The sequence below is a fragment of the Lepidochelys kempii genome, chromosome 7 (assembly GCF_965140285.1).
Source record: "Lepidochelys kempii isolate rLepKem1 chromosome 7, rLepKem1.hap1, whole genome shotgun sequence".
Lineage (NCBI taxonomy): Eukaryota > Metazoa > Chordata > Testudines > Cheloniidae > Lepidochelys > Lepidochelys kempii.
In genome coordinates, this window is record NC_136386.1 from 101,647,528 (window position 1) to 101,674,283 (window position 26,756).

General features: G+C 45.0%; 1 protein-coding gene across 3 annotated transcripts in view; it reads right to left on the reverse strand.

Annotated features, from left to right (window-relative positions):
• Positions 1 to 14,004: 14,004 nt before the first annotated feature.
• The window catches only part of MKI67 (marker of proliferation Ki-67), a 41,381-nt gene continuing 28,629 nt past the window's right edge, over positions 14,005 to 26,756 (reverse strand). For all 3 annotated transcript variants that reach the window (XM_073354050.2, XM_073354048.2, XM_073354049.2), the window contains 3 exons: positions 25,270 to 25,333; positions 18,322 to 22,284; positions 14,005 to 16,681 (listed from right to left, as the gene is read on the reverse strand). In XM_073354050.2, the coding sequence (XP_073210151.1) occupies positions 16,542 to 16,681; positions 18,322 to 22,284; positions 25,270 to 25,333 (4,167 nt within the window). In that variant the 3' untranslated portion in view covers positions 14,005 to 16,541. The remainder of the gene's footprint in view (positions 16,682 to 18,321; positions 22,285 to 25,269; positions 25,334 to 26,756) is intronic.

Here is a 26,756-nt window from a genome sequence, read left to right on the forward strand (position 1 = left end):
AGACTCGGGGGAAGAAAGGGGGAATTGGTCTCCTGATATGCTGCTACTCCACAATCTCTTTGCTTTCCTCATTCCCCTTCCCCACTCCCTGCACAATTCATAAGGTTCTTAGAAAGGTATATGTTTTCCTATTCACGTCCCACATTCTGTAAGAGTGAGGTTCCCCTCTTGCAGTCTTATAAACATGTGCAACTCTATGGCTTTTTTAACAATTGACCAGGTCTGCCCTTGTTTAGCATAAGATCTGAGATCACAGTCAAAGATGGTAGAATTCCAAGCTCTAGGAGTTGAGGATTGTGTTAAAGGATCTGTGTAAATAATGAGATTCACAAAGTGATCTCACAAATATGCCAATCCTTCACCGGTCTGGCAAGAATGTATAGAACCCATATGGGACTTGTAAACGGCCCAGCTTGAAAGAGAGCTATATCCTTATTTCCACAGGACAGTTTCTGTTTTGACTGGAATGTCCCACTAGTTTGTAGAATGTGTTGTGATGCAACTCTACATTGGTGAAAGGACAGGCAACACTAAGACCATTTTACCATCCAGAACATTTTTAGGACTATTTATAAAGAAGAGTCCTTTATAATAGCTTGATACTATTTTAACATACTCCCAAGCACTTTTTGTATACTATTGTAAAAAAATGGTTGGATAATGAAACTCTTTCATACCTCATCTATTTAAAACAGGTTGACTAAGGAGCACTTGTTTAAACTCAGAAAAATGCATATTTATAATGCTGAAGGAGGGAGAAAAAGTGGTTACTCACCTCATAACTGCTGTTCATGTCCATTCCAAATCAGGTGTATGCACGCCACGTGCATACCAGCTGGAAGATTTTTGCCTTAGCAGCATCCATAGGGTTGGCCTGGGCACCCCCTGGAGTCGTGCCTTCATGGTGCCCAATATAGGGACCTGCCAACCCCAACCCACTCAGTTCCTTCTTGCTGGTTGCTCCAACAGAGGGGTAGGAGGGTGGGTATTTGAATGGACATGAACACATCTTGAAGAACAGTTATGAAAAGGTGAGTAACCATTTTCTTCGAGTGCTTGTTCATATCTATTCCAATCAGGTGACTCACAAGCCAAAGTTCAGGAGGGTGGGGTCAGAGCCATCCACTGATTGGAGCACAGTTAGTCCGAAGGCTGCGTCGTCTCTGGCCTGTTGAGTGATTGCATAGTGCATCGTGAAAGTGTGTATAGAGGACCACGTTGCCGCCATGCAGATTTCCTGTGTGGGGACCTCTGCCAGGAATGTTGCTGAAGAGGCCTGAGCCCTGGTGGAGCGTGCGGTGAGAGGGAGTTAGGGAGAAAGGCCGGGTGAGGTCTGAGCTGAACTTTGTTCCTTATGGAAAACTGTGTAAGGGAGCTCTAATGTAAGGGCCCTGAGCTCCACTCTCCTAGCTGAGGTTATCGCAACCAGAAATTCCACCTTGTATGAGAGAGAAAGCAGGGAGCACGCAGTCAGTGGCTCAAATGGTGGACCCGTAAGTCTGGAAAGGACTAGATTAAGGTCCCAAGCCGGGATAGGCTGTCACACTTGCAGGTATAGTCTGTTGAGACCTTTAAGGAAATGGCTGACCATCAGGTTTGCGAAGACTGAGTAGCCGTCTGTGCCCAGGTAGAAGACAGAGATGGCGGCCAAGTGGACCCTTATTGACGACATGGACAGTGCCTGTTGCTTAAAATGGAGGAAGTAGTCCAGCATAAATGGCAACGAGGCAAGCATCGGCAACTGATGGCACTGTTCTAACCAGATGGAGAACCTCTTCCACATGGCAAGGTATGTTGCCCTTGTGGAGGGCTTTCTACTGCTGAGGAGAACTTGCCTGACTTGATCAGAGCAGGAGAGCTCCACCGCGTTCAGCCATGGAGCTTCCACGCTGTGAGGTGGAGCAACTTGAGGTTTGAGTGCCAGAGGCAGCCATGATCTTGCATGATTAAGTCCAGGACAAGTGGTAGGGTGACCAGAGTTACCACGGACATTTCCAGGAGCAATGTGAACCAGTGCTGGCGTGGCCAAACTGGAGCTAGCAATATCACTAGGGCTTGGTCCTGTGGATCTTGAGGAGCACCTTGTGAACTAAAGGAACCAACGGGAACATGTATAGGAGATGGCGTCCCCATAGAAGTAGGAACGCATCCACAATGGAACCTGGGCTGTGATTCAGGAAGGAGCAGAATAGCTGATGCTTCCTGTTGCGTCGTATGGCGAACAGGTCTATTTGGGGAAAGCCCCAGTGTTGGAAGATTGAGTTCACCACGTCTGGCCAGAGGGACCACTCGTGGCTGTGGAAAGAGTGGCTGGGACTGGCCACCGGCTTATTCTGTATCCCAGAGAGATATGATGCTTGCAGGTGTATCAAGTGCTCTACACAGAAGTCCCACAGCACAAGGGCTTCCTGGCATAGGGGACAGGAGCGTGGACCCCGCTGTTTGTTGATATAAAACATTGCCTTGGTGTTGTCTGTGAGGACTAATACACATCTCCCTGATATATGGACTCTGAAAGCCCGGCACGCCAGGTGCACCACTCTCAGAGGCCTTGTGTCTGAGATCTCCCAAATGTGCCCCCCATCCCAGATCTGATGCATCTGTAACTAACCAGAGGGATGGCTGGGGGCTGGTGAAGGGTACTTTGCACAGACTACCTGTGGGTCAAGCCACCACAGGAGGGAGTGTAGTATTGGGTGAGGCAGGGATACGATACTGTCCAAAGCTTCTCAAGCTGGTGACTAACCATGACTGGAGCAGGCAAAGCCTGAGTCTGGCATGCTGTACTAAGTAGGTACAAGCGGCCATATGCCCCAGAAGTTTCAGGCAGTTCCTTGCTGTAGTAGTGGGTAACTGCCTGAGGCCCAGTATAATGTCGCCCAGTGACCGAAACCTGGCTTCTGAGAGGTATGCCCTGGCTTGAGTCGAGTCTAGCACTGCTGCTATTAACTCTATCCTCTGCACCAGGGACAGTGTCGATTTGGCCTCGTTTAGGAGACCCAGTTCGACAAATGTCCTTATGAGGCTGACCTGCTCTTCCATTTGAGATCTGGAGTGGCCTTTGATCAACCAGTCGTCAAGGTATGGGAACACATGTACCTGCTGCTTGTGCAGGAATGCCGCGACGACTGCCATGCGCTTGGGGAACACCCGAGGTGCTGCTGACAGGCCAAATGGGAGGACAGTAAACTGATAGTGGCTGTTGTTCACCACAAACCTGAGTGAGGCGGAATTATCGCTATGTGAAAGTACGTGTCTTTCAAGTCGAAGGCGGCATACCAGTCTCTTGGATCCAATGAGGGGATAATGAAGGCCAAAGAGACCATGCGGAACCTGAGTTTCTTGACGAGCATCTTGAGTTCCCGCAGGTCCAGGTTGCTCCTGAGGAATCTCTTCCACTGCAACTACCAAGAGAAGTGAGTTCACTTCCTGTATGAGAAGTTGCTCATGAGAGGAGCTCCTGAAGGGGGTTGGGGAAGTGAGAGAGGGCACAGAATTGGATGGAATATCCCCTCTCTACTGTGCGGAGCACCCAGCAGTCTGAGGTGATATGGGACCATGCACGGTAGAAAGGGGACTTTGGGTATATAGTCAGGACAAAAAGGTAAGAGTTGTAGTACTGGTGCGCCGTCTTCGACCGCACCTTCAAAAGGGTCGTCTGGGGCCAGGCGGTGGCCCAAATCCTGGGCTGAGGAGAGGTGCTGCCTCCTTCTACCGCTCCTATTCCTCCTACGAGAAGCGTCCTGGCGGTTCTGTTGGTAGAACCTGGAGGGAGGCTGTGGCCGGAAATGCCTACGTTGAGTGGCTGGCGTATGTTGGGGTGTGTGTGTCTAAATGTTCATATCTCTTAGGCGGGACAAAGTACTGTCTGTCATTCCTCTTAGCCATAGGAGCCACAGATGCAGGGGTCTGCCACAGGGTTTTTGTTGTCTCTGTAATTGTCTTTATTATGGGCAAGGTGATATGAAAAGGGACCAGAGGGTGTGAGGATGTCTATGACTGGGTTGGATTCCTCCACCACCTCCTTCGCCTGTATACCCAGGTTCTGGGCAGCATGACATAAGAGCTGCTGGAGTACCCTGTTATCCTCCAGAGCTGGGGCTGTCGACGTCCCACCACAGCTTCATCTGGGGAGGATGAAGAGGAAAGGCCTGGCAGCGGACCCTGCTCACTCCCTTTTGCGCCCCGTGGGTCTCGTGGCATGCGGTATTCCATAGCTTGCGGTGCCGGGTCCACTGGGGGAGGAAACATTGGTGCCCAGGCAGACTGTGCTGAAGTTGTTGGTTCCGGCAGTGCCGATATTGTCGATGCCAGTGGTATTGATGCTGCAGCTGCCAGCAGAGCCGCTGATGGGAGAGTTGGTGCCGGACCTGTAGAGGACAACAGCGGTGTCAGCACTTCTGCCGGCGTTGCCTGCGGAGCGGCGAAGGACGCCGAGGACACCGACGCTGACCTGGACCTTGGCCCCTGGATCTGCCCCTGTCTCTGGTGATACTCCCAGGTGTCTAAAAGGGCAACTGCATTGAAGGCTGCCACTGCAGAGGCCATGGTGCTGGGTAGGGCTGGTGGTCGCGGCAGGATTTGGACCTTCTGCTCCTGGTCCTATTGGAGCGATAGGGCTCTGGGGTGCCAGAGGTCGGGGATTGGTGCTGAGAGGTTGGGGATATGGTGCGGCTCCCCTGCATGGGTGGGCCATGCCGGGGAGAGGCGCACCAGAGATGGGGATCGGTGCACCATCAGCATTGGTTTGCCCCTTGATTGAAACTGGAGCCATGTAGTCACTGGCAACTTGTCTCTCCTTTGTGGGGAAGATGGCGTCGTGAGGCATATAAGGTCTTTGGCTCCCTCAAATGCCTCCAGCATTGAGGGGAGCTGGAGTTGATCACCTTGGCGCTCTGGGGACCATTGACAGTTTGGACTCAACTGAACCCCAGATGGGGCAGGAGTCAACAAGACCCTAGAGGGCTGGAGAGACTAGGTGGCCTGGGTTGAGATGCTCATTGATGCCGCAGGTCCCTTGGTCTTTAGAGCGGGAGACCGACCCCTCTCCGGACTTTTCTTCTTTGGTGGCACTGGGGACTAAGAATGGTGTCGCGCCAAAGAGTTTTTTATGGGTGGAGCCATGGCGGTGCTGTGAGACCTTAGGGTCCTTGTTCGGTGCCGGCTCATGCACTGTCGGTGCCGGACCACTGCGAACTGACGAGGAAGTGCTCAGCATGGGTTCTGCAGACCCTGGGTTGGAATGTGGCCAGAGTGCTGCTTTCATTAGCAGGATCTTAAGTGTTTACTCCTGGTCTTTAAGGGTCCTAGGATGAAAACCCTTGCAGATCCTGCACTTGTCCTTTTGGTGGCTGTCCCCGAGGCACCGCAGACAAGAAGAGTGTGGGTCACTCTTGGGCATAAACTTGCCTCAGTCCTCGCAGAGTTTGGACCCAGGCATACCCCAGAACTGGGGTAGATGATGATTTGGGGCCGGGGGGGGGGGGGAGGACTACTAGCTATGACTACTAATTAACTATTTTACAATCAAAAGTGAAGAGGACACTGCCAAAAGTGCTTGCAATAGAGAGCGAATGTTGTTCCAGCTAGTCATCACCAGGGGTAAGAAGGAACTGAAGGGGTGGGGAGCCGGCAGGGCCCTACATTTGGTGCCATGAAGGTGCGACTCCAGAGGGCACCCAGGCTGTCCCTCGGAGGCTGCTAAGGGAAAAATCTTCCGGCTTGCATGTACATGGCACGCATACACCTGACTGGAATGGACATGAACAAGCATTCGAAGAAGAACTCATTGTTCTTGAGACTTCTAATATCACAACAGACTTCCAATTCAGTGATGTTAATACTTATTCCAGTTTTCTTTATTTTGTGGATGATTTAATAAGGAAAGGTAATGATCTATGGTACAAAACAGACTGACAGGTACTTATGACTAAGTCACGGACTTTGTGACCTCTAACTTCTGCAGCTGCTGGTGCACCTAGTCTGGGGGCAGCTCAGGCAGCCTGTGCCAGTTGCACTGGCCACTGCTGGGGCAGTTTTGGGCCACTGCGCCCACCCTCCTGCCACCAGCAGCAGTTGAGTTTGGGTGTGGGAAGAGGCAGGGGGTTGGGGCACATGAGGGGGTGAGGCGGGCTCTGGGCAGCGTTAACTGGGGGGGCTCTCCAGAAGCGGCAACATCTCCCACGCTCAGCTCCTAGGTGGAGACGTGGCTAGACAGCTCTATGTGCTGCCACTGTCTGCAGGCGCTGCCCCCGCAACTCCCATTGGCCATGGTTCCTGGCCAATGGGAGCTGCAAAGCCAGCGTTCTGGGTGGAGGCAGCAGGCAAAGCTGCCTGACCATGCCTCCACCTTGGAACTGAGCAAGGGGGATGTCACCACTTCTGGGGAGGCGCAGAGCCAGGTAGGGAGCCTGCTGGCCTTTCCAACCCTCCCCTCTCCAGCAGGGGTCCCAGGCCATGCGCCACTGCCCCGCCCCCCCAGCACCCATGGCACCCCCCGGGCTATCCCCCTCAAGATTTTGTCAGGGGTATATAATAGAAGTCATGGACGGGTCACGGGCCATGAATTTTTGTTTACTGTCTGTGACCCGTCTGACTTTTACTAAAAATACCCATGACTAACACACAGCCTTACTCATGACTACCATAACACATAACAAAAGGTAAATGATAATTTGACATGCTTGGTAGTTAAAATTCCATCTGGATTTTCATTACCTGTGCTTAATGCCCTAAAATTAAAGGTTATTTAGCAAATAAGATGTTCAACTGTACTGAATCCACAGATCCACACCTTTGAGATGCATGTAACACTGACCACATGCCTGAAATCATTTACTAGTAGTGACTTTTGGAGACACATGGGATCTCAAAGGTTAAAAAGGGGGTGACTTGCAACTGCATCAATTATTTACTAATTCATCTGGTACAAATTGTATATTATACTCTGAAGAAATGGGGAAGGAGACTGAAAATTTGGAAATCTGTGGAGATAATGTACTTAAAGATGACTGCTTATTGGTAAGTAAACTTTTTTTCATCCTCTTTGAAAATGGCCTCAGTCAGATCCCTACCTTTGGGAAATGACCAAACTTGATAACCTAGGCAACATGCCAGGGAGTAAACACTAACCTAACAACAGTATTACTGTCCTCCCAAAACAAACATCAGACCTCAGTGTCAGGTCAAGGGAGGAATGCCATGAAAGGTACACATTAAAAGATAGGAAATCCAAAAGCAGTAAAAGGAGAGGTTACTTGCCTCACAGTAACTTGTTTTATTCTATGTTTTGTCCCTGGCTGCTACACTATGGGATGTATGCGCGCCTATGCACTCTCAATTGTAGGCTGTAAAGTAGCATCTGTGGGCCCATGCCTGCGCATACCAGTGCATCGGCTCTGAACAAGGGCTTATAGAGAGGCGCAAGAACACCACCATTCAGTTCCTTCTCAACCGTGAAGCCAGAACTCCACAGCAGAGGGGAAGGAAGGTGGGAGGTGGAGCACCAATAGGGACAAAACATCTTGAAGAACTCAGGTTATTGTAAGGTAAATAACCTCTCCTTCTTCTAGTATATGTTCTTTTGTGTGCTTCAAATAGGAGACACCCAAGCAATAAGCTAAGTAAGGATGTGGGTTCTGAGAAGGCAAGACTGGGCAGTTTGAAGGACTGCATCATGCAAGGCAGTGTCGTCTCCAAAAATCTGTAAAATGGCATAATGTTTGGCAAAAATATGGATAGAAGAACAAGTAGTAGGCCTGCAAATCTTTGATATGGGACAGCCTTCAATAGAGCTATAGATGTGCAATGAACTCTAGTGGCATGTGCAGTTACTCTGTGAGGAAAGTGGATGCCAGCATTTCCATAAACGGTTACTCACTGTGGCGGGGTGACGATGCACTGGTGCAGAGCCTCCTGTCGGTCGTCCTGGGAATTAGCTCTTCTGGCCAGGAGCACCCTCTGCCAGCTGATGTCTCACCTGCCCCTGACGGAACCCCCAACCCCCTATCCCTCCCTTGCCTCAGTGGCTACTGCCAGTCATCATCTGGCCCCCGCTCCCTGGGGCAGACTGCAGTCTGTAAACCACTCATCAACTGCAAGGGGGCTTGGACCAGCTGCCTCTGCCTATCTATGGGCTGCCCCTCTGCAGCCCCAGTACCTTTTCGTAGGCCTTTAACTAGGCCTACAGCCTGTGGTTTTGCGAGGCTGGACCTCCCCAGCACTGCTCTACCCTAACAAGGCCTGCAGCCTGGGGTTTTGCTAGGCTGGAGCTTCCTGGCTCCCAGGGCCCTTCCCCAGCACTGCTCCACCCTAGGTACCCTTCTCAGCTCCCTGGCAGCCAGGTCCTTCTCTCTCAAAAAGCTAGAGAGAGACTGTCAGCTTCTGGCCCACTGCCCTCTTTTAAGGGCCAGGTGGGCCCTGATTAAGCTGAACAAAGCTGTGGCTGTTTTCCTAATTAGCCTAGCTTTCCCTCTCTGCAGCCCTCTCTAGAGCTGCTTTATCCCCTTCAGGCAGGAGCAGGGTGACCACGTCGCTACACTCACCTCTTGTAACTGTTGTTCTTGGAGATATGTTACTCATATCCATTCGAATTAGGTGTGCGCTCTGCATGCACAGTCATCGGAAAGTTTGTCCCCTAGCAGTACCCATCAGCTCTGCTGTGGAGCCCCCTGGAGTCATGCCTTCATGGCGCTCAGTATACGACCCTGTCGACCCAGCGCCTCCTCAGTTCCTTCTTACCAGTTACTCTGACAGAGGGGAAGGCGGGTTTGGAATGGATATGAGCTAACACATCTCGAAGAACAGTTACAAGAGGCAAGTAACCATTTTTTCTTCTTTGAGTGGTTGCTCATATCCATTCCAATCAGGTGACTCCCAAGCCTTGCCTAGGCAGTGGGGTTGGAGTTAAGGAAACGCTGATTGTAGCACTGCTCTGCAGAAAGCCGCGTCATTTCTAGTGTGCCAGATGATGGCGTGAGAGGTGAAGGTATGCACAAAAGACCAAGTTGCGGCCCTGCAGATTTCTTGGACTGGGACCTGGGCCAAGAACGCTGCTGATGTGGAATGTACTGTAAGCCGGGGCCGGTACTTTGACCAGCTCATAGCACATGTGGATGGCATGACATGATCCAGGAGATATTCTTTGAGATGAGACTGGGAGCCCTTTCATCTGGTCTGCCACCGCTATGAACAACTGGTTCAATTTTCTGAATGGCTTAGTGAACTCAGTGTAGAAAGCTAGTGCTCGCTGAACATCAAGGAAGTACAGCCTCTGCTTCCAGTTACTGGCATGAGGCTTAGGGTAAAAGACAGGCAGGAAAATGTCCTGGCTGGTGTGGAAGTGCAACGCCACCTTGGGGAGAAAGGCCAGGTGCGGGCTGAGCTGCACCTTATCCTTGTGGAAAACCGTGTATGGTGGGTCAGAGGTGAGGGCCTTTAGCTCAGACACCCTCCTCGCAGAAGTAATGGTGACCAGGAAAGCTACCTTCCATGATAGATACAGGAGGGAGCAAGTTGCCAGTGGTTCGAATGGGGGCCCCATAAGCCTGGAGAGGACCAGGTTAAGTTCCCACGCAGGGACAGGCTGCCTGATCTGGGGATGTAGACAGTCCAGACCTTTGAGGAAGTGACCAATCATAGGGTTGGCGAAGACAGATAGACCAGACGCTCCTGGGTGGAAGGCCGAGACAGCAGCAAGGTGTACCCTTATGGAGGACGCCACCAGGCATTGCTGTTTCAGGTGTAGGAGGTACTCCAAGATGAGAAGTATAGGTCCCTGGAGCGGGGAGTGTACTGTGCTGGTCACAGCAGCACAAGAATCTCTTCCACTTTGCCAGATACATGGCTCTAGTGGAGGGCTTCCTGCTGCCGAGGACCTCCCTTACTTGTTCTGAGCACAGTTCTATGGGGTTCAGCCACAAAGCTTCCAAGCCATCCGGTGGAGGGACCACAGGTCAGAGTGTTGAAAGCAACTGTGGTCCTGATAGAGTAAGTTGAGGAGGAGAGGTAACGTGACCGGTGCGTCCACCGACAGCTCCAATAGCATAGTGTACCAGGTGTTGTCGAGGCCATGCTGGAGCTATCAGAATTCTTTGTCCCCGCTCTGCAGACCTTGAGCAGGACCTTGTGCACGAGAGGGAATGGGGGAAAAGGCGTAGAGCAGGGAACCTCTCCAGGGTAGCAGGAATACATCTGTGAGTGAACCTGGGCTGTGACCCTGGAAGGAGCAGAACAGTGGGCACTTCTTGTTGCGTCGGGTGGAAAACAGGTCAACCTGGGGAAACCCCCACCTTTGGAAAATGAGGTGAATGACACCCGGCCGGATGGATCATTCATATGCGGAAGGACCTGCTGAGGTGGTCCGCCAGCATGTTCTGAACTCCTGGTAGAAAGGGTGCTTCCAGGTGAATGGAGTGTGCTATGCAGAACTCCCACAGCCGGAGGGCCTCCTGGCATAGGGGAGAGGAACAGGCTCCACCCTGTTTGTTGATGTAAAACATGGTGGTGGTGGTGTCTGTTAGAACTACTACGCATTGGACTTGTAATTGGGCCTGAAAGGCCTGGCAGGCTAGGTGCACCGCCCTCAGCTCCTTGAAGTTGATATGCAGGGAGAGCTTGTCCTGCGACCACAGGCCCTGTGTCTAGAGGTCTCCCAGATGTGCACCCCATTCCAGAGCTAACACATCCATAACCAGGGACAAGGAAGGTTGAGGGTTGTGGAAGGGGACTCCTTCGCACACTGCTTGAGGGTTAAGCCACCAGTGGAGGGACATGAGGAACTGCCCTGGAACCATGACCACTGAATTCAAGCTGTTGTGCCCCGGACAGTAGGCTGAGGCAAGCCATGCCTGTAAAGGTCTAAGCTGCAGCCTGGCGTGCCAGGTTGCGTACGTGCAAGTAGCCATATGGCCGAGGAGACTCAGGTACCCCCTTGCTGTTGGAATTGCTGGAGGCTTTGAATTATGTTCGTGATGGCTCAAAATCAGGTCCTGGCAGAAGAGCTTGCGCCTGAACTAATTCTAATACTGCCCCAGTGAATTCTATTCTTTGGGTCGGTTCCGGGGGCGACTTCCCCAAGTTGAGGAGACCCAGTTGCTCGAACGTGTACCTGACCAAACTGATTTGGGACAGCACCTGCCCCCTGGCACGGCCTCTGAGCAGCCAGTCGTCAAGGTAGGGGTATACTTGCACCTGCCGTCAACGGAGGAAAGCAGCCATGACTGACATGCTCTTGATGAACACTCGGGGGCTGTTGAGAGGCCAAAGGACAGTGAATTGGTAGTGCTTGTGGTTGACCATGAAGCGTAGGAAGCGTTGTTGTGCAGGACAAATCGCTATATGGAAGTATGCGTCCTTCATGTCGAGGGCGGCATACCAGTCTCCTGGATCCAGGGAGGGGATAATGGTGCCCAAGGAGACCATGCAAAACTTCAACTTTACCATGCATTTGTTGAGACTGCGCAGATCTAGAATGGGTCTGAGACCCCAGTTGGCCTTGGGGATTAGGAAGTATCAGGAGTAGAATCCCTTGCACCTTAGCTCCTGAGGAACCTCCTCCACCGCTCCCATGGCGAGGAGCGCCTGCACCTCCTGGATAAGGAGTTCCTCATGAGAGGGGTCCCTGAAGAGCAACAGGGAAAGGGGATGGGAGAGAAGGTAGGAACAGAACTGGAGAGAATATCTCACTTCCACTGTGTGAACAACCCAGTAATCCGAAGTTACTTGGGACCAAGCACAATAGAAGTGGGACAGATGATTCAAAAAAGACAGGGAAGGATCCGGAATCAAAACTGGTGCACCGTCCTCAGGCGCACCTTCAAAAGGCCTGCTTGGAACCTGATGATAATTTAGTCGGGCCCTGGCCCTGCCCAGAAGAATGTGGAAGAGTTGCTGACACTGGAGAGATTTGTTGGGACGTGCACCAGATCTGGAACCTGGACCATTTCTGCAGGTAAGTGTGACATGTGGAAGACTTTCTATTGTGTAGTAAAACCTCTTACACCAACTTTGAGCATGAGCTCTCTAGGTGCTAGAATCATATAGGAGCCATGCCTTGAAGTGGAGGATCCCCAAGTTGGGATGTATGGTACACCCTTTGTCCTGAGAGAGAAGATGCGGAGGGGCCAGAAGGGAGATCTGTGGGCACATCAAGAACTACATCAGGTAAGGGTACCAGGTCTGTCTCAGCTATGTTGGAGCAATCAAAATTACGCAAACTCTATTCCTCTTTATCTTTAGCAGGACCTTCAGCAGAAGAGGAAACTGAAAGAAGGTGTAAAGAAGGTCCTTTTCCTACAGGAGGAGGAAAGCATCGCCCAGAAAGAGCTGACCGATCCCCACCCCGGAACAGTACCAGAACAAGAAGTGTCTGAGATAGGTGGTGAACTGCTCTGTGGACGGTATTCCTCACAGTGTGAATAAATCATTAAGTACTGAAGGGTGCATCTCCCACTCATGGTCATGTGGGAATTTGCGAATGAGCTTGTCCGCTATCGAGTTTTGTGTGTCTGGGAAGTAAACCTTGGACACGGTGATGTTATGAGAGATGCACCAGTTCCGTAGATTCACTGCCTCCGTGCATAGGGAAGGCGATCTGGCTCCTCCCTGACAGTTGATATAATACATGAGACTATGTTGTGGAAGGGGTAGGGCGCTAAAGTGAATGGAATAACCAGATCTGATGATCTCTTAGGACTCATCTATCAGACATTATGCACTTCCAGGCACTGCAGAACGCTGCCAAATGGGTGCATGAGCATAGGTAGTATTAAGGAGAGGTCTCATGACACCTTGACCTGCACATCAAAAGTAGTGCTTAGGGGCAGGTGGTTGAGTCTAAGACTGGGAGCCCAAAGGCTTCCATTTTGGGAATTTCCCTTTATTCCTTTTGGGGCAGATAGTGCCATTGTGAGGGGAATTGGGACAAATAAGGTCTCTATTGGTATTGAGGGCTAAAATGTCCCTTTTGCCCTCATGTGTAGATTCCCAGTGATCTGGGAGTGGCCCTGCAATCCTTCAAGGAGTGGAGGGAGGCATCAGTCCTCTCAGCGAAGAGCTTGAAACCCTCAAAATCCTCCTGTGTTCTAAACCTCTTTCAGGAATCCTGAGAGGTGAAGCCACGACGCCCATCTTATCACCACAGCAGTGGAGGTGGTCCTGGCAGCCATGTCAGCTGCATCAACGGCCGATTGCAAAGGTGGTTTTTGCTACCAGCTGCCATTCCTGGATGATGACCTTGAAGGAGTCCAAGAGCTCTCCAGCAGTTTATCAATAAAGTTGTGTAATTTATTATAATTCATGTAGTTGTACTTTGCCATGAATGCCTAGTAGCTGGCAATTCAAAACTGTAAGGTGGCTGAGTACGCCTTCCTACCGAAGGGATCAAGGCACTTCCAGTCTCTGTCATAGGGTGTTGTCTTAGAGTGGTGCTGTCAGCCATGGGATTTCACAGCGTCCACCACGATGGAATTTATGGAGAGCTGCCTCCATAAAGATGATTTTCTGGCGAAGTTGTCTTTGTGGGATTTTGGTCAGAGCTGCTGGCAGAGGGAACACTTTTGTTGGATATGGTCCTTGCCAAGAAAGGAAAGGCACTGGGAGTGCTTCTCCACAACCGGGATCGCCTCGCTGAAAGTGCAATACTTCTTGAAGGCCGGAGAGCTAGGCATATCCTTTTCCAGGTGGGTTCCCACCATTGGGGGCAAAACCAGGACAAAGTCTTTTCTCTCTCTCTCTCTTTTTTTTTTAATTAGGCACAGCCAAATAAAGAGTCAGAAGAAAGCTAAAAAGTTTCTAAAAGCTAACGATATGCTAATGGACAGCTAAAGGCCCTGTTTCTATCCAGGGTGGTTAAGAAGGAACTGAGGGTAGTTATCCCATGTGCCCTGGCTAGCCTCATGGCACAGCACGAGTAGAGACAGTGCATGTGCGGTCCCCATAGACACTGCTACCTGTGGCGGTTCAATACAAGACAGGACACGGCTTTAGGCAAGCAAGCAGGCTGGTCTGCTGATGGGATTACCCCTGTCAGCTTTTCCACCTCTTTTATTTCTCTCCCCCCTGCGCATCACATACCCCAACCGACCGCAAAAGGCATCAACAAAGGAAATAATATGACTTTGATTAATATTCCTATTTACTAACCTCTATCTACTACAATCTTTATTCTCAGGCCTTGAGCTTCGGCCGAGGAAGCTTCCCACGGCTGATGTCCTTATTTTGACTTCCCAGATGGTCCATGTTTTCATGGTCCATGTCCTTGGATAGAACAGAGCAATGTGTGCATTGCTCCTACACAACATTCAGGGTGTGCCCTGACTGTTTCCAGGTGCACGAACGCTACATGAACCCTTCAGCTACCGAAGTTCTATGATCAGCAGCGCAGGGACACAGACACACCTACAGTGAAGCACCCACAGGGACACTACTTGATGAAGGGGATCTTTGCAACTATTGGCCTTGCGCAGTACAGCGGCAAAAAGGTATAGGAGAGGGGTCACTATATTAAAGAAGTGGATAGTTGGGCTTCATAGTACAAGTTATGCACAAAAAAAGCCCCCCAAAACACAACCTTTGAAATATTAAAATATTTACCTTCAGTATTTTTTTAAACAGGATTTTTAAATTCTCACTCCCAGCTAAACACATTGCTTTTCAATTGTCTATGTTACAGAAAACCACAACTCCATATATTCCCGTAAATGAGTTTGGAATAAATTTAGGTTGTGTGTACACTAGTATTTTTCTTAATCTCTCTCTACTCCAGCTCCACCAGCAGTAGCAGCAGTGGGAGAGCTGCCAGTGTTTTAAACTGTTTGTCATCTAAGGCCATGTCTACAGTACAGACGTGTATCAGTATAACTACATTGCTCAGGGGTGTGAAAAGTCCACACCCATGACAACATAGTTATACCAACCTAACCCACCGTGTAGACAGCGCTATGTTGATGGGAGAGTGAATTAACTAAGCCAATGGGAGGAGCTCTCCTGTTGGCATAGGAGTGTCTTCACTAAAGCACCAGAATGGCACAGCTGTATGTGAAGACAAGCCCTAATTCTGCTTCGAACAGATCTGGTGGCACAATGGTTGCAATGCCAGCAGCAGGCTGTCCACATTAATGGTCCCATCAATGTTAACACCACTGGAGCTGTGCTATGTGGTCATATAATAATGGAAGATATTAAGAAAAATGATAGTGTAGAAAAGGTTCAATGTTTTAAAAATGTCAGGACTCAGCTCTTCATAGAAAAAAACATTTAAAATACTGGGTTTGGTGGTGTTTTCTTTTTTTCTTTGAATACTGGCTTAAAAACTCACTTAACAGATGTATATATGTGGTAGAAGAAGTTGACTTATATCTTGTAGTCAACAGGACATTTCTGTCATCAACTTCAATAGAGCAGGATCAGGCTCTTAAACACAAATAAATGGCAGGGAGAATATATACTATCTTATAGTTTTTTAAAATATATCTTTAACATTTTGAATAATTCATGCAATGTGCTATTTACAAGTAACAGAAAGACTCCATAATTTAAGAATAATAGTCTTTAGTTAGCGTGTACATATCTACATGGTCCATGGATGCTGAAAACACTTGGATGATGTTATATTAAAATAACTGCATACAAAACACAGGATAACACTCCTTTGAAAAGGAGGAGTTGGGGAAAGGGCAGCCCCATTGCTTTAAGATGCCCATTCTTAATCCATTTAGTGCTGCAGGCTGTCTGGTGTTAGCAATCATGTACAATTGGACCTGCTGCAGAGCAAAGAGCAGTCTTGCCCCACAAACTAGGAGACAGCCAATATTCTAGGAGACCCATCATAAACAAGACGTGCTTCCATAAACCTGCTGGGTCATTTAGAGGACTGGGGGAATAATGCTGACACTGTGCTTGTGAGGAAAAAATAGTAATTATATATAAATCTTGAGTTTTCCTAATATACTTGTAACAAAAAGTATGCTTAAATCACAACATAAAATCACACATCTAATTAACATTTACAAAATTTATTAACTCTTATAAAAATCTATTTGCATTTTTTGCAGTAGTCAATTTAAGCTGTTAAATCAGAATTCCCACATAATAGTTTTGCCAATAAAAACCTGTAGATTTTTTTAAAAAGGATATTTACAGAATTTTCATGAAAATATAAAACTTTAGTATCCCAAAATTAAGCTAACTAGATAAGAACATACAATTACATATGGGCAGATTCAGCAAAGTAATACAACTTCCAGACTGCTGAAATGATCATCAGTGAAAGGAGGCATCAATGTTGGCACAGAAAGTTTTTTTTGTTGCTGTAATTTTGCACAAGCTCACCACGGTTTGGAAAGCAAATATATTTGGCTGAATTATGCTATTAAAAGAGGTATCACTTCTACTTATATAAACAGATAAACATATCTCCATTATACCTAAATTCACTGAATGCTTTACAACTCTATCAAATCTAAGTGCTCATCCATTTACATAAAAAAACTGCAAAATCAAATAATGAAAAGATTTCAAAACTGGTTCTACAACTATTAAGATTATTTTCTTGTTCTTGCACTTGCTCTTGTTTTCCTTTCTGTTCCTCCAGCACTCTGAATCATGCTTATATCACCTTTGCCAAGTTCTCCTTTAGTTTTGTTTCTTGTTTCTTTCTGCAGAGTTATACTTTGACCAGACTCTGTAAAAATAAATAAATAAATAAATAAATAAATAAAAAATTAACTGTAAATTTAGATAATAAATCAAACTTTTTAGCTGAAATTCAAATCTTCAGCTATGCTGTTTTAGAGAAAAATATCCCTAATAAATATATTCCAGAGACAATACCCAGGAATACAACAAACCAGTTATGAAAGCTGCACTTCTGCACAACCAGCATCCTTTAAAATAGATCCCTGAAGACTCTCAGCTATTTCTGAAACCAGATTAACATTAATAAGTGCACTAAAGCTAATTCTTTTTCTTATATGGCATTTTGAAACCATGGTAGTCCATTCTGTACAAATGGACTTCAGATACAGTGGTTAGCTGTGATATACACCGGGAAGCCTGTTGAATAAGCAGTCATGGACAATATGATGACTGTACTAATAGGCTGTGGTGGAGCAGCAGATGACACTGTTATAAATCACCATAAATGTCCAAAGATAGTGCTGTGACATGGTGAATACAGGCCACCATTCAGTAAGCACGCTGCCAACATTCCTGCTGCCTTGTGGGTTTAAGCCTTTTACTAAAGGCAAAGGTTTCAACCAGAATAACTGGCTGCACTTGATTCTTGGGGCCTTTGTGGAGTATTAGTCCCAAAGTTATACCATAAACCCAATTTGGTACTTTTAGTGATTTTTTTTTTTAAACTCATATGTAAACTAAAGACTCCCAATAAAAATATTAAAGCAAGGAAAACCCTGCATTAGAATATACAGCAGTGGTTCTGGGTCCACGAAGAGCTGGCAGGTCAGGCTCTTCATTGTAAAGAAAAGACGAGACTGCATAGGAATCTAGAAACCAGAAGAAAGAGGTGCTGATCCCAGAAAAAAGTCACTAATGGCACCAGAGATGGTAGCTACCATCAAAAGCTGCTTGGTGGAAAGATGACCTCCAGCTAAAGAGCACTGTCCAGAAGAACGGTAAGAAAAGAATCAGGTACCTAGTGCATGTATAGCAGGAGCAGGGAGCAAGAAAGGGAACCAGAAGGCAGGAGAAAAGAATGGGAAAAAGGAATAAGACAAAACGGCAAATGTAAAGGGAAAAAATGAGGAGGTTAGCATGAGCATGGGATTGGAGGATCAGACAGCAAGAAAGAGTATGATGGGGAAGAGGGGACCAGGCAGAGGAGAAGGATGAGAAGGAACACACATATGTGGGGAAGATTAAATGAAGGTGAAAAAGATAGTGATCTTTTAAAATTGACATCACATTGAAAACAGTTATCTAAATATTTTCCTAATGTTTTTTCATGTTAACAATTGTTGTAATTGCAATAGAGATGTTGTACAATTGCAAATAGATTGAGCGGACCGTGATTCATAATAAGAACAATTTTGAGGACTTGAGATTTACAGTAACAAAGGAAAATATTATTTATGCTACGTGCTATACAAACATGTACTAAGTGTCCCTGTGGCAACAAACGTTTAAGATTGAAATATTGGGATCTACAGTAATGCAAATTTTATCACTTTTATTCACAACATTAAGTTACAGGCAAGATCAAGAATAAAGCACTTCCTTATCTAAAACATGCAAGTTTACATTCACCCACCTTCAAAAATTAAACAATTATATTAGGTAACTGAAAATAAATCATTGCCATACCTGATTTTAATTTTTTGGCTGCCTTTTCATCCTCTGGCAAGTGGCGTTTTTCCCTGAGAGAAGTGGAACTAGCTACTTGAGATGTGAGATCAACCTGTTTTCTTCTGCCCTTTTTTGATGCCTGGGAAGTAATATTTTCCAAAGGCACATTTTGGTCTTCTTTAGGAACCTTCTCTTTATCATCATTTTCTGGCAAGCTGCTTTTTCCTCGGAGAGAAGTGGAACTAGCAGCCTGTGTTGTGAGATCAACCTGTTTTCGTCTGCCCCTTCTGGGTGGATTAGCTTTTGCCTCAGTAGAATTTTCCAAAGGCACATTTTGGTCTTCTTTAGGAACCTTCTCTTTACCACCATTTTCTGGCAAGCTGCTTTTTCCTCGGAGAGAAGTGGAACTAGCTGCCTGTGTTGTGAGATCAACCTGTTTCCTTCTGCCCCTTCTGGGTGGATTAGCTTTTGCCTCAGTAGAATTTCCCAACGGCACATTTTGGTCTTCTTTAGGAACCTTCTTTTTACCACCATTTTCTGGCAAGCGGCTTTTTCCTCGGAGAGAAGTGGAACTAGCAGCCTGTGTTGTGAGATCAACCTGTTTTCTTCTGCCCTTTATTGATGCCTGGGAAGTAATAGTTTCCAACGGCACATTTTGGTCTTCTTTAGGAACCTTCTCTTTATCATCATTTTCTGGCAAGCTGCTTTTTCCTCGGAGAGAAGTGGAACTAGCTGCCTGTGTTGTGAGATCAACCTGTTTTCGTCTGCCCCTTCTGGGTGGATTAGCTTTTGCCTCAGTAGAATTTCCTAACGGCACATTTTGGTCTTCTTTAGGAACCTTCTCTTTACCACCATTTTCTGGCAAGCTGCTTTTTCCTCGGAGAGAAGTGGAACTAGCTGCCTGTGTTGTGAGATCAACCTGTTTTCTTCTGCCCTTTATTGATGCCTGGGAAGTAATAGTTTCCAACGGCACATTTTGGTCTTCTTTAGGAACCTTCTCTTTATCATCATTTTCTGGCAAGCTGCTTTTTCCTCGGAGAGAAGTGGAACTAGCTGCCTGTGTTGTGAGATCAACCTGTTTTCGTCTGCCCCTTCTGGGTGGATTAGCTTTTGCCTCAGTAGAATTTCCCAACGGCACATTTTGGTCTTCTTTAGGAACCTTCTCTTTACCATCATTTTCTGGCAAGCTGCCTTTTCCTCGGAGAGAAGTGGAACTAGCTGCTTGTGTTGTGAGATCAACCTGTTTCCGTCTGCCCTTTCTTGGTGGATTAGCTTTTGCCTCAGTAGTATTTCCCAACGGCACATTTTGGTCTTCTTTAGGAACCTTCTCTTTACCATCATTTTCTGGCAAACTGCTTTTTCCTCGGAGAGAAGTGGAACTAGCTGCTTGTCTTGTGAGATCAACCTGTCGCCTTCTGCCCTTTCTTGATGGATTCACTTTTGCCTGGGAGGTAGTACTTCCCAAAGGCACGTTTTGGTCTTTAGGAATCGCATCTTTATCATCATTTTCTGTCAAGCTACTTTTTCCTCTGAGAGAAGTGCAATTAGCTGCCTCAGATGTGAGAGAAACTTGGTTCCTTCTGCCCCTTCTTGATAGCTTCTCTTTTGTAGGCGAAACAATAGCTTCAAAAGGCACATTTTGACTCTCTGACATCTCTTCTTTACTGCTATCTCCTGGCAAGGTGCATTTTCCTCCAAAAGAAGTGGAATTAGCTGCTTTATGATCAACCTGTTTCCTTCTGCCCCTTCTGGATGTATTCTCTTTTGTAGGGGAAGCAGTAGATTCCAAAGCTGCATCTTGGTCTTTTTTGGCATCACTTTCTGGCAAGCTGTATTTTTTTCGAAGAGAAGTGGAACTAACCTTATCTGGTGTGAGATCAACTTCTTTCCTTCTGCCCCTTCTTGAGAGATTTTCATTTGCTTGGGAAGGAAAGTTTTCTGAAGTCTCATTTTGGTCTTTATCATTACCTTCAGGTAAAACGTGTTTTCCTCTGAGAGAAGCAGAACTGGCTTCCTCAAGTTCAAAATGAACTTTTTTCCCTCTGTCTCTTCTTGGTGTATTTTCATTTGCTTCTGTAGGATTATTTTCTAAAATCTCAATTTGTTTGGTTTCGGATGCTTCCTGTTTGCCATCACCTTTCCTTATCCTCTTTCCGTGTCTAAGAACAGTTCTCTCATCATATACCATTGCAGCAGTTGGATTGTTTTGGGCTTCCTTGGTTTTGGAACTTTGCACTGTCTGTAGAGATCCTAGAGAATCCTTTGTAGAAATTGTCTCTGGTTCAGTTTCTGATATATTTTGTGGTATCATTTTTTCATTTTTGGCAAATTCACCTTCCTTAATGTCCAATATATCTTTTTGACCTCTGTTATTTCCGTGTGTTTGATTAGTTTTTTTAATTGAATTCCTGTTTGCTTGCAAGCTATAAACATCAAGTGGTGCGTCATTTGTGTTTTCAAAATGTGACTCCTTTAACTTTAAGCTTTGACCTGTTTTTGCTTCCTTATTTCCCTGAGCTGCTTTTGTCTCATTTTTTGTAGATTTGTGTATTTTAACTACAGTTTCTTTTGATGTTCTCTTGGCTTCCTGGACACTTGTTATATTTTCAGGTACCATCTCTGTACTTACTTTCTTTGTTTCCTCTAATTGCTTTCTAGATTTTACTCTCAAAGATTTTCTTCCTTTCATCTCTGTTACCATAATTTCAAGGGTTGGTTTATCGATTTCAGATTCTTCTACTGCAGCAGCCTCAATGGTACTGTTGGCAAAATCCTGTTCACCTGTTTGTACACACTTTACTGTTTCTGCTCTACAAGGATTCCTTGTTGTCTGTCTTTGGGATTTTTCTTTTGCATCATGTTCCTCTGTAAATTCCTGTTTGTTATCTTCAGTTTTCCCTCTTCTGGTTCTTTTAGCTGGAACTAATGATTCTAGCATTTCTAATTTTTTCTCCCTTCTAGACCTCTTCCTAACTGACAGAGCCACCTTTTCATTATTTTCTACACTACCTTGATCGGACTTATCTTCAGGTGCTATAAGCTCTGTTTGCAGAGGGTGCCCCCTTACATTTTTACTGCTACTAGATACATTTGCTGTCTTCATACTTTGATCATTTTCCATTATTAAAATATGGTTTGTGACAGATTGATACACAGTCTGCAAATTCTGTTTCATACTTGTAGTTTCTCTTTGTGGCATTAAAGAATCTTTATCACGAGACTCAAGACTCCTTTTACCTCTTCTGGAGCTATGAAAAGTTCCATGTATTTCTACTGAGGAAACAGCTTCCTTATTTTTGTCAAGTTGTTTGTGAACATGAATTTTTGAAATAATTTCTTCTTGCATACACTGATTGGTTCTCTCTTTTCTTCCTAGATTTTTAACTACCGTAGTGAAAGCAATAGCCTCCTCCTTCTGGTCTTCAATGCTCTCTTTCATCAGAACTGGTAATTCTAATAAATTTACATTCTCCTGTAGATTTTCTTCACATTCTCTTAGTGAAGAGGGATCCTCTTTTATTTCTATTTTCTGCTGTTTTGCCCTTGTAGATTTTTTGTCTTTACCGGACAAATCGATAGATCCCTGGATAAGATTTAATTGTGGGGCCACAGGATTTTCAAAAAGCAATTCTTTATCATCACTATCTTTCAAATTTTGGTTTAATTCTCTTTGCCGTTGCATAGCTGGTTCTTGAACTGGATCCATTTTGGTAAGTAAAAGAGAGATTACTGAATTTGAGAGATTATGACTCTCGGTCGGAGACCCATCACTTATTTTTTCTTTTTCAACATTTTCTATATTTTTCACAATTTCTGACTCCTTAGGTGAAATAAGTGCATGTTCAAGATTTTCTTGCAATTCTTGTTCATTTTTAATGTTTCTATTCCTAGATCTCACAAATGGGAGTGATGTTTTTTCAAGTGAATCTTCCATTCTTTTCTCTTGCTTCAGTTCTTCTCTTTCATAATTTCCTCTAGATTCTAAAACAAGTAACATTTTTCATTAAAAACACAGAACAAAAGGAGCAAGAATAAAATTAGTAAAATAAGTGCACAACGCGCCTGATCAAAATTACCTCTAAGCTTAGGATAGGACTATTTGATTCTATTAAAATGGTAATGACAGGTTTCAGAGTAGCAGCCGTGTTAGTCTGTATCCGCCAAAAAAAAAAAAAAAAAAAAAGGAGTACTTGTGGCACCTTAGAGACTAACAAATTTATTTGAGCACAAGCTTTCATGAGATACAGGCATGCATCCGATGAAGTGAGTTGTAGCTCACGAAAGCTTATGCTCAAATAAATTTATTAGTCTCTAAGGTGCCACAAGTACTCCTTTTCTTTTTAAAATGGTAAGTTAACGTATATTTAATATTCTAAATAAGATATTTGAGTGACTTCTACAGATTCAACAATGAATGATTTTCAATTACACAGTTAAAGGAAAAAGAAAAGGAGTACTTGTGGCACCTTAGAGACTAACCAATTTATTTGAGCGTGAGCTACAGCTCACTTCATCGGATGCATACCGTGGAAACTGCAGAAGACATTATATACACACAGAGACCATGAAACAATACCTCCTCCCACCCCACTGTCCTGCTGGTAATAGCTTATCTAAAGTGATCATCAAGTTGGGCCATTTCCAGCACAAATCCAGGTTTTCTCACCCTCCGCCCCCCCACAAACAAACTCACTCTCCTGCTGGTAATAGCCCATCCAAAGTGACCACTCTCTTCACAATGTGTATGATAATCAAGGTGGGCCATTTCCTGCACAAATCCAGGTTCTCTCACCCCCTCACCGCCTCCAAAAATCACACACACAAACTCACTCTCCTGCTGGTAATAGCTTATCCAAAGTGACCACTCTCCCTACAATGTGCATGATAATCAAGGTGGGCCATGTCCAGCACAAATCCAGGTTTTCTCACCCCCCCACCCCCATACACACACAAACTCACCCTCCTGCTGGTAATAGCTCATCCAAAATGACCACTCTCCCTACAATGTGCATGGTAATCAAGGTGGGCCATGTCCAGCACAAATCCAGGCTTTCTCACCCTCCTCCCCCCCAGGGAACACACACACACAAACTCACTCTCCTGCTGGCAATAGCTCATCCAAACTGACCACTCTCCAAGTTTAAATCCAAGTTTAACCAGAACGTCTGGGGGGGGGGGGGGGTAGGAAAAAACAAGGAGAAATAAGCTACCTTGCATAATGACTTAGCCACTCCCAGTCTCTATTTAAGCCTAAATTAATAGTATCCAATTTGCAAATGAATTCCAATTCAGCAGTTTCTCGCTGGAGTCTGGATTTGAAGTTTTTTTGTTGTAAGATATCGACCTTCATGTCTGTGATTGCGTGACCAGAGAGATTGAAGTGTTCTCTGACTGGTTTATGAATGTTATAATTCTTGACATCTGATTTGTGTCCATTTATTCTTTTATGTAGAGACTGTCCAGTTTGACCAATGTAAATGGCAGAGGGGCATTGCTGGCACATGATGGCATATATCACATTGGTGGATGTGCAGGTGAACGAGCCTCTGATAGTGTGGCTGATGTTATTAGGCCCTGTGATGGTGTCCCCTGAATAGATATGTGGGCACAGTTGGCAACGGGCTTTGTTGCAAGGATAGGTTCCTGGGTTAGTGGTTCTGTTGTGTGGTATGTGGTTGTTGGTGAGTATTTGCTTCAGGTTGCGGGGCTTAAAGGAAAGAAATGTTATTTTATTGGTTGGGCTACTGATATTTTAGAATGAGAGAAACTTGAATACATTTGATACTTTAGATATGATTATTTCATGACTGTTTAATAACCATTGGTAAAGGATATAATTACGGTTGCTATGATGATTTGGGGAATCTGTCTCTGTACAACTTATGAATTCTGATTGATTTTATGGATTCTATATATAAAATTCTAACTCTCATGCATTAAATCAGCCATTGGCTGAAAATTACATTGTCATACACTACACATTCAGCTGGAAGGCTTTTCCCACATAGAACAATCAAAAGAAGTCATTAACATTTAATGATTGTGCTCTGGAAGGAAAATGGGTATGCTAAAGAGGGTGCTTGGGCTGTAAGAATCCAGTTATTCCAGGTGGTCTGCAGGGATGCTGGTTGCAGCAGTGGAAGTTCTCTAGCAGGACAGGAGCGGTGTTAGAATTGGCTTTTAAGAACTGTGAGGCTGGGAGGTTCATTCTAGGACATGCTTTCTGAGCTAGAGAGAATCTTTTGACTCTCTGACCAGCCCAAATTGATGAGAGCTTGCTGCAAGAGTCAGAGAGGAGAATCCATAACCTGGAAGAGAAGGCTGAACTGGAAGAAAGGTGACCTGGGATCCTGAAAAGACACTGACCCAATCCCAGAGAATGCTCAAGAGTGCTGAAGACTCTGAATCTCATGCCTTTTTTTCCTTTCTTTTCAAAATTTTCTGCCAAGTGATTTTGATACACGGCACAAAATCCGTTAATCTCATTTGTATATATTTAGCAAAATCTACATTAAGGCAATATTAAAGCTTCATACAAAAACCAAAAAGTCATGAAATGTGAAAGTTGATGCTGCATTAAGAAAAGGGTACCACTGTATTTAGTAGCAGTAAGAAAATCACAGCTAAATGCACAAGATAGCGTTGGGTGATTCAATAGACAGCATTCTTACCTTCAACTCAGTTTTGAACCAGCATAGTATTAAAGGAATAATATGCTTTTGGAAGTCTTTCAAAAAAGATTTAATTTTAAATGAAGTTTAAGAGCAGGATTTTTATGCTGGTGGATCTACAGATGTTACTAACAGCATACTACATTCATAAATTCCAATTCCCAGCAGCAAGTATTCAAAATTATCACTGCACAAACTAAATTCAATATTTTCTGTGTATTCTGGAATTTTCAAAAACACACACATTTAAGATACATTGTAAATTACAGCTTTAAAAATGCACATTTGCACTTACCACGTTCACGTTTAGGATCAATATGAGGAGAATTATTTTCTTGCATGAGATCCGTAACTTTGACCTAACAAAATTAAAAAATAATCAATAAATCTGTGGCTGGCAGTGCTAAGGACAAGAAGAAGATTTCAAGTATGCTACGAACAAAAGAAATGCTAATAATGGTATAGACCCCTACTAGAAGGAGATTTAAAACGGTTAATGATGCAAAAAAGGCAGGAAGTATTAACATTTCTGTTCTATATTTGGAAAGAAGCAGGACAATATACTCTTATCACATGAGGATGATGAGCTACTTTCCAGTCCATTACTAACTAAGGAGGATGTTAAACAACATCTGCTATGACTAAATATTTTTAAATTGTCAGGCCCTGATAACTTGCACTCAAGAGTCCTAGAAGGCTTAGCTGAGAAGATCTCTGGCCTGCTCATGATCATTTTTAATATATCTTGAAATAACAGGGAAATTCCGTAACTCCAGAAGAGTGGTTATGTGCCAATATTTAAAAAGGACAGGCAGGATGACCTAGGTAACTAAAGGCTGGTTAGCCTGACATCAAACCCAGGCAAAATAATGAAAAAACTGAAAAGAGATTCAACTGATAAAGAATTAAAGGACAGAAATACAACTAATTCCAGTAAACATGATTTTATGGAAAACAGATCTTGTGAAACAAACCTGATTTCATCCACTTTTGAAATTACAAGTTTGGTTGAGAAAGGTAATTGTTTAGATGTAATATACTTAAGAATTTTGTAAGGGATTTTTGACTTAGTATCACTCAACATTTTGATTTAAAAAATGGCACTATACAATATCAATAAAGCACATTAAATAGAATAAGAACCAGCTGACAGAGCTAAAAAAAAAGTAGTTGTCAGTGGAGAATCATTATCAAATGGGGGTGTTTATAGCAGGATTCTGTAGGGATTGGTTCTAGGCCTGTTCAACATTTTCATCAACGATCTAGAATTAAATATAAAATCATTGCTGATAAAACTTGCATATGACACAAAGATTGACTAAGTGATAAATAATGAGGACAGGGTTGACATCATAGAGAGTTGTCTGGATCACCTGGTAAACTGATCCCACTCAAACACAATGTGTTTTAATGCAGCTAATGGAAAGTTATACATGTCTAAGAGACAAGCAATGCGGGCCATATCTACAGAATAGGGGATTGTATCATGGAAAGCAGTAACTCTGAAAAGGATTTAGGAGGTCAGAGAAGGAAGGCAAACCAACATGACTTCTCAGTACCACTCTGTGGCAAAAAGGGCATCCTTAAATATATGAACAGGGGAATAGTGAGCAAGAGTTGGGAAATGATCTTACCTCTGTACAAAGCATTGGTGAGACCAGTACTGGGAAACCACATACAATTTTGATGTCCATGTTTTAAAAATAATGTTAAAAAATTGGAAAGGGTGCAGTGAGAGACTCAAAGAGCTCAATCTGCTTAGTTTATCAAAATGGTTGAAAG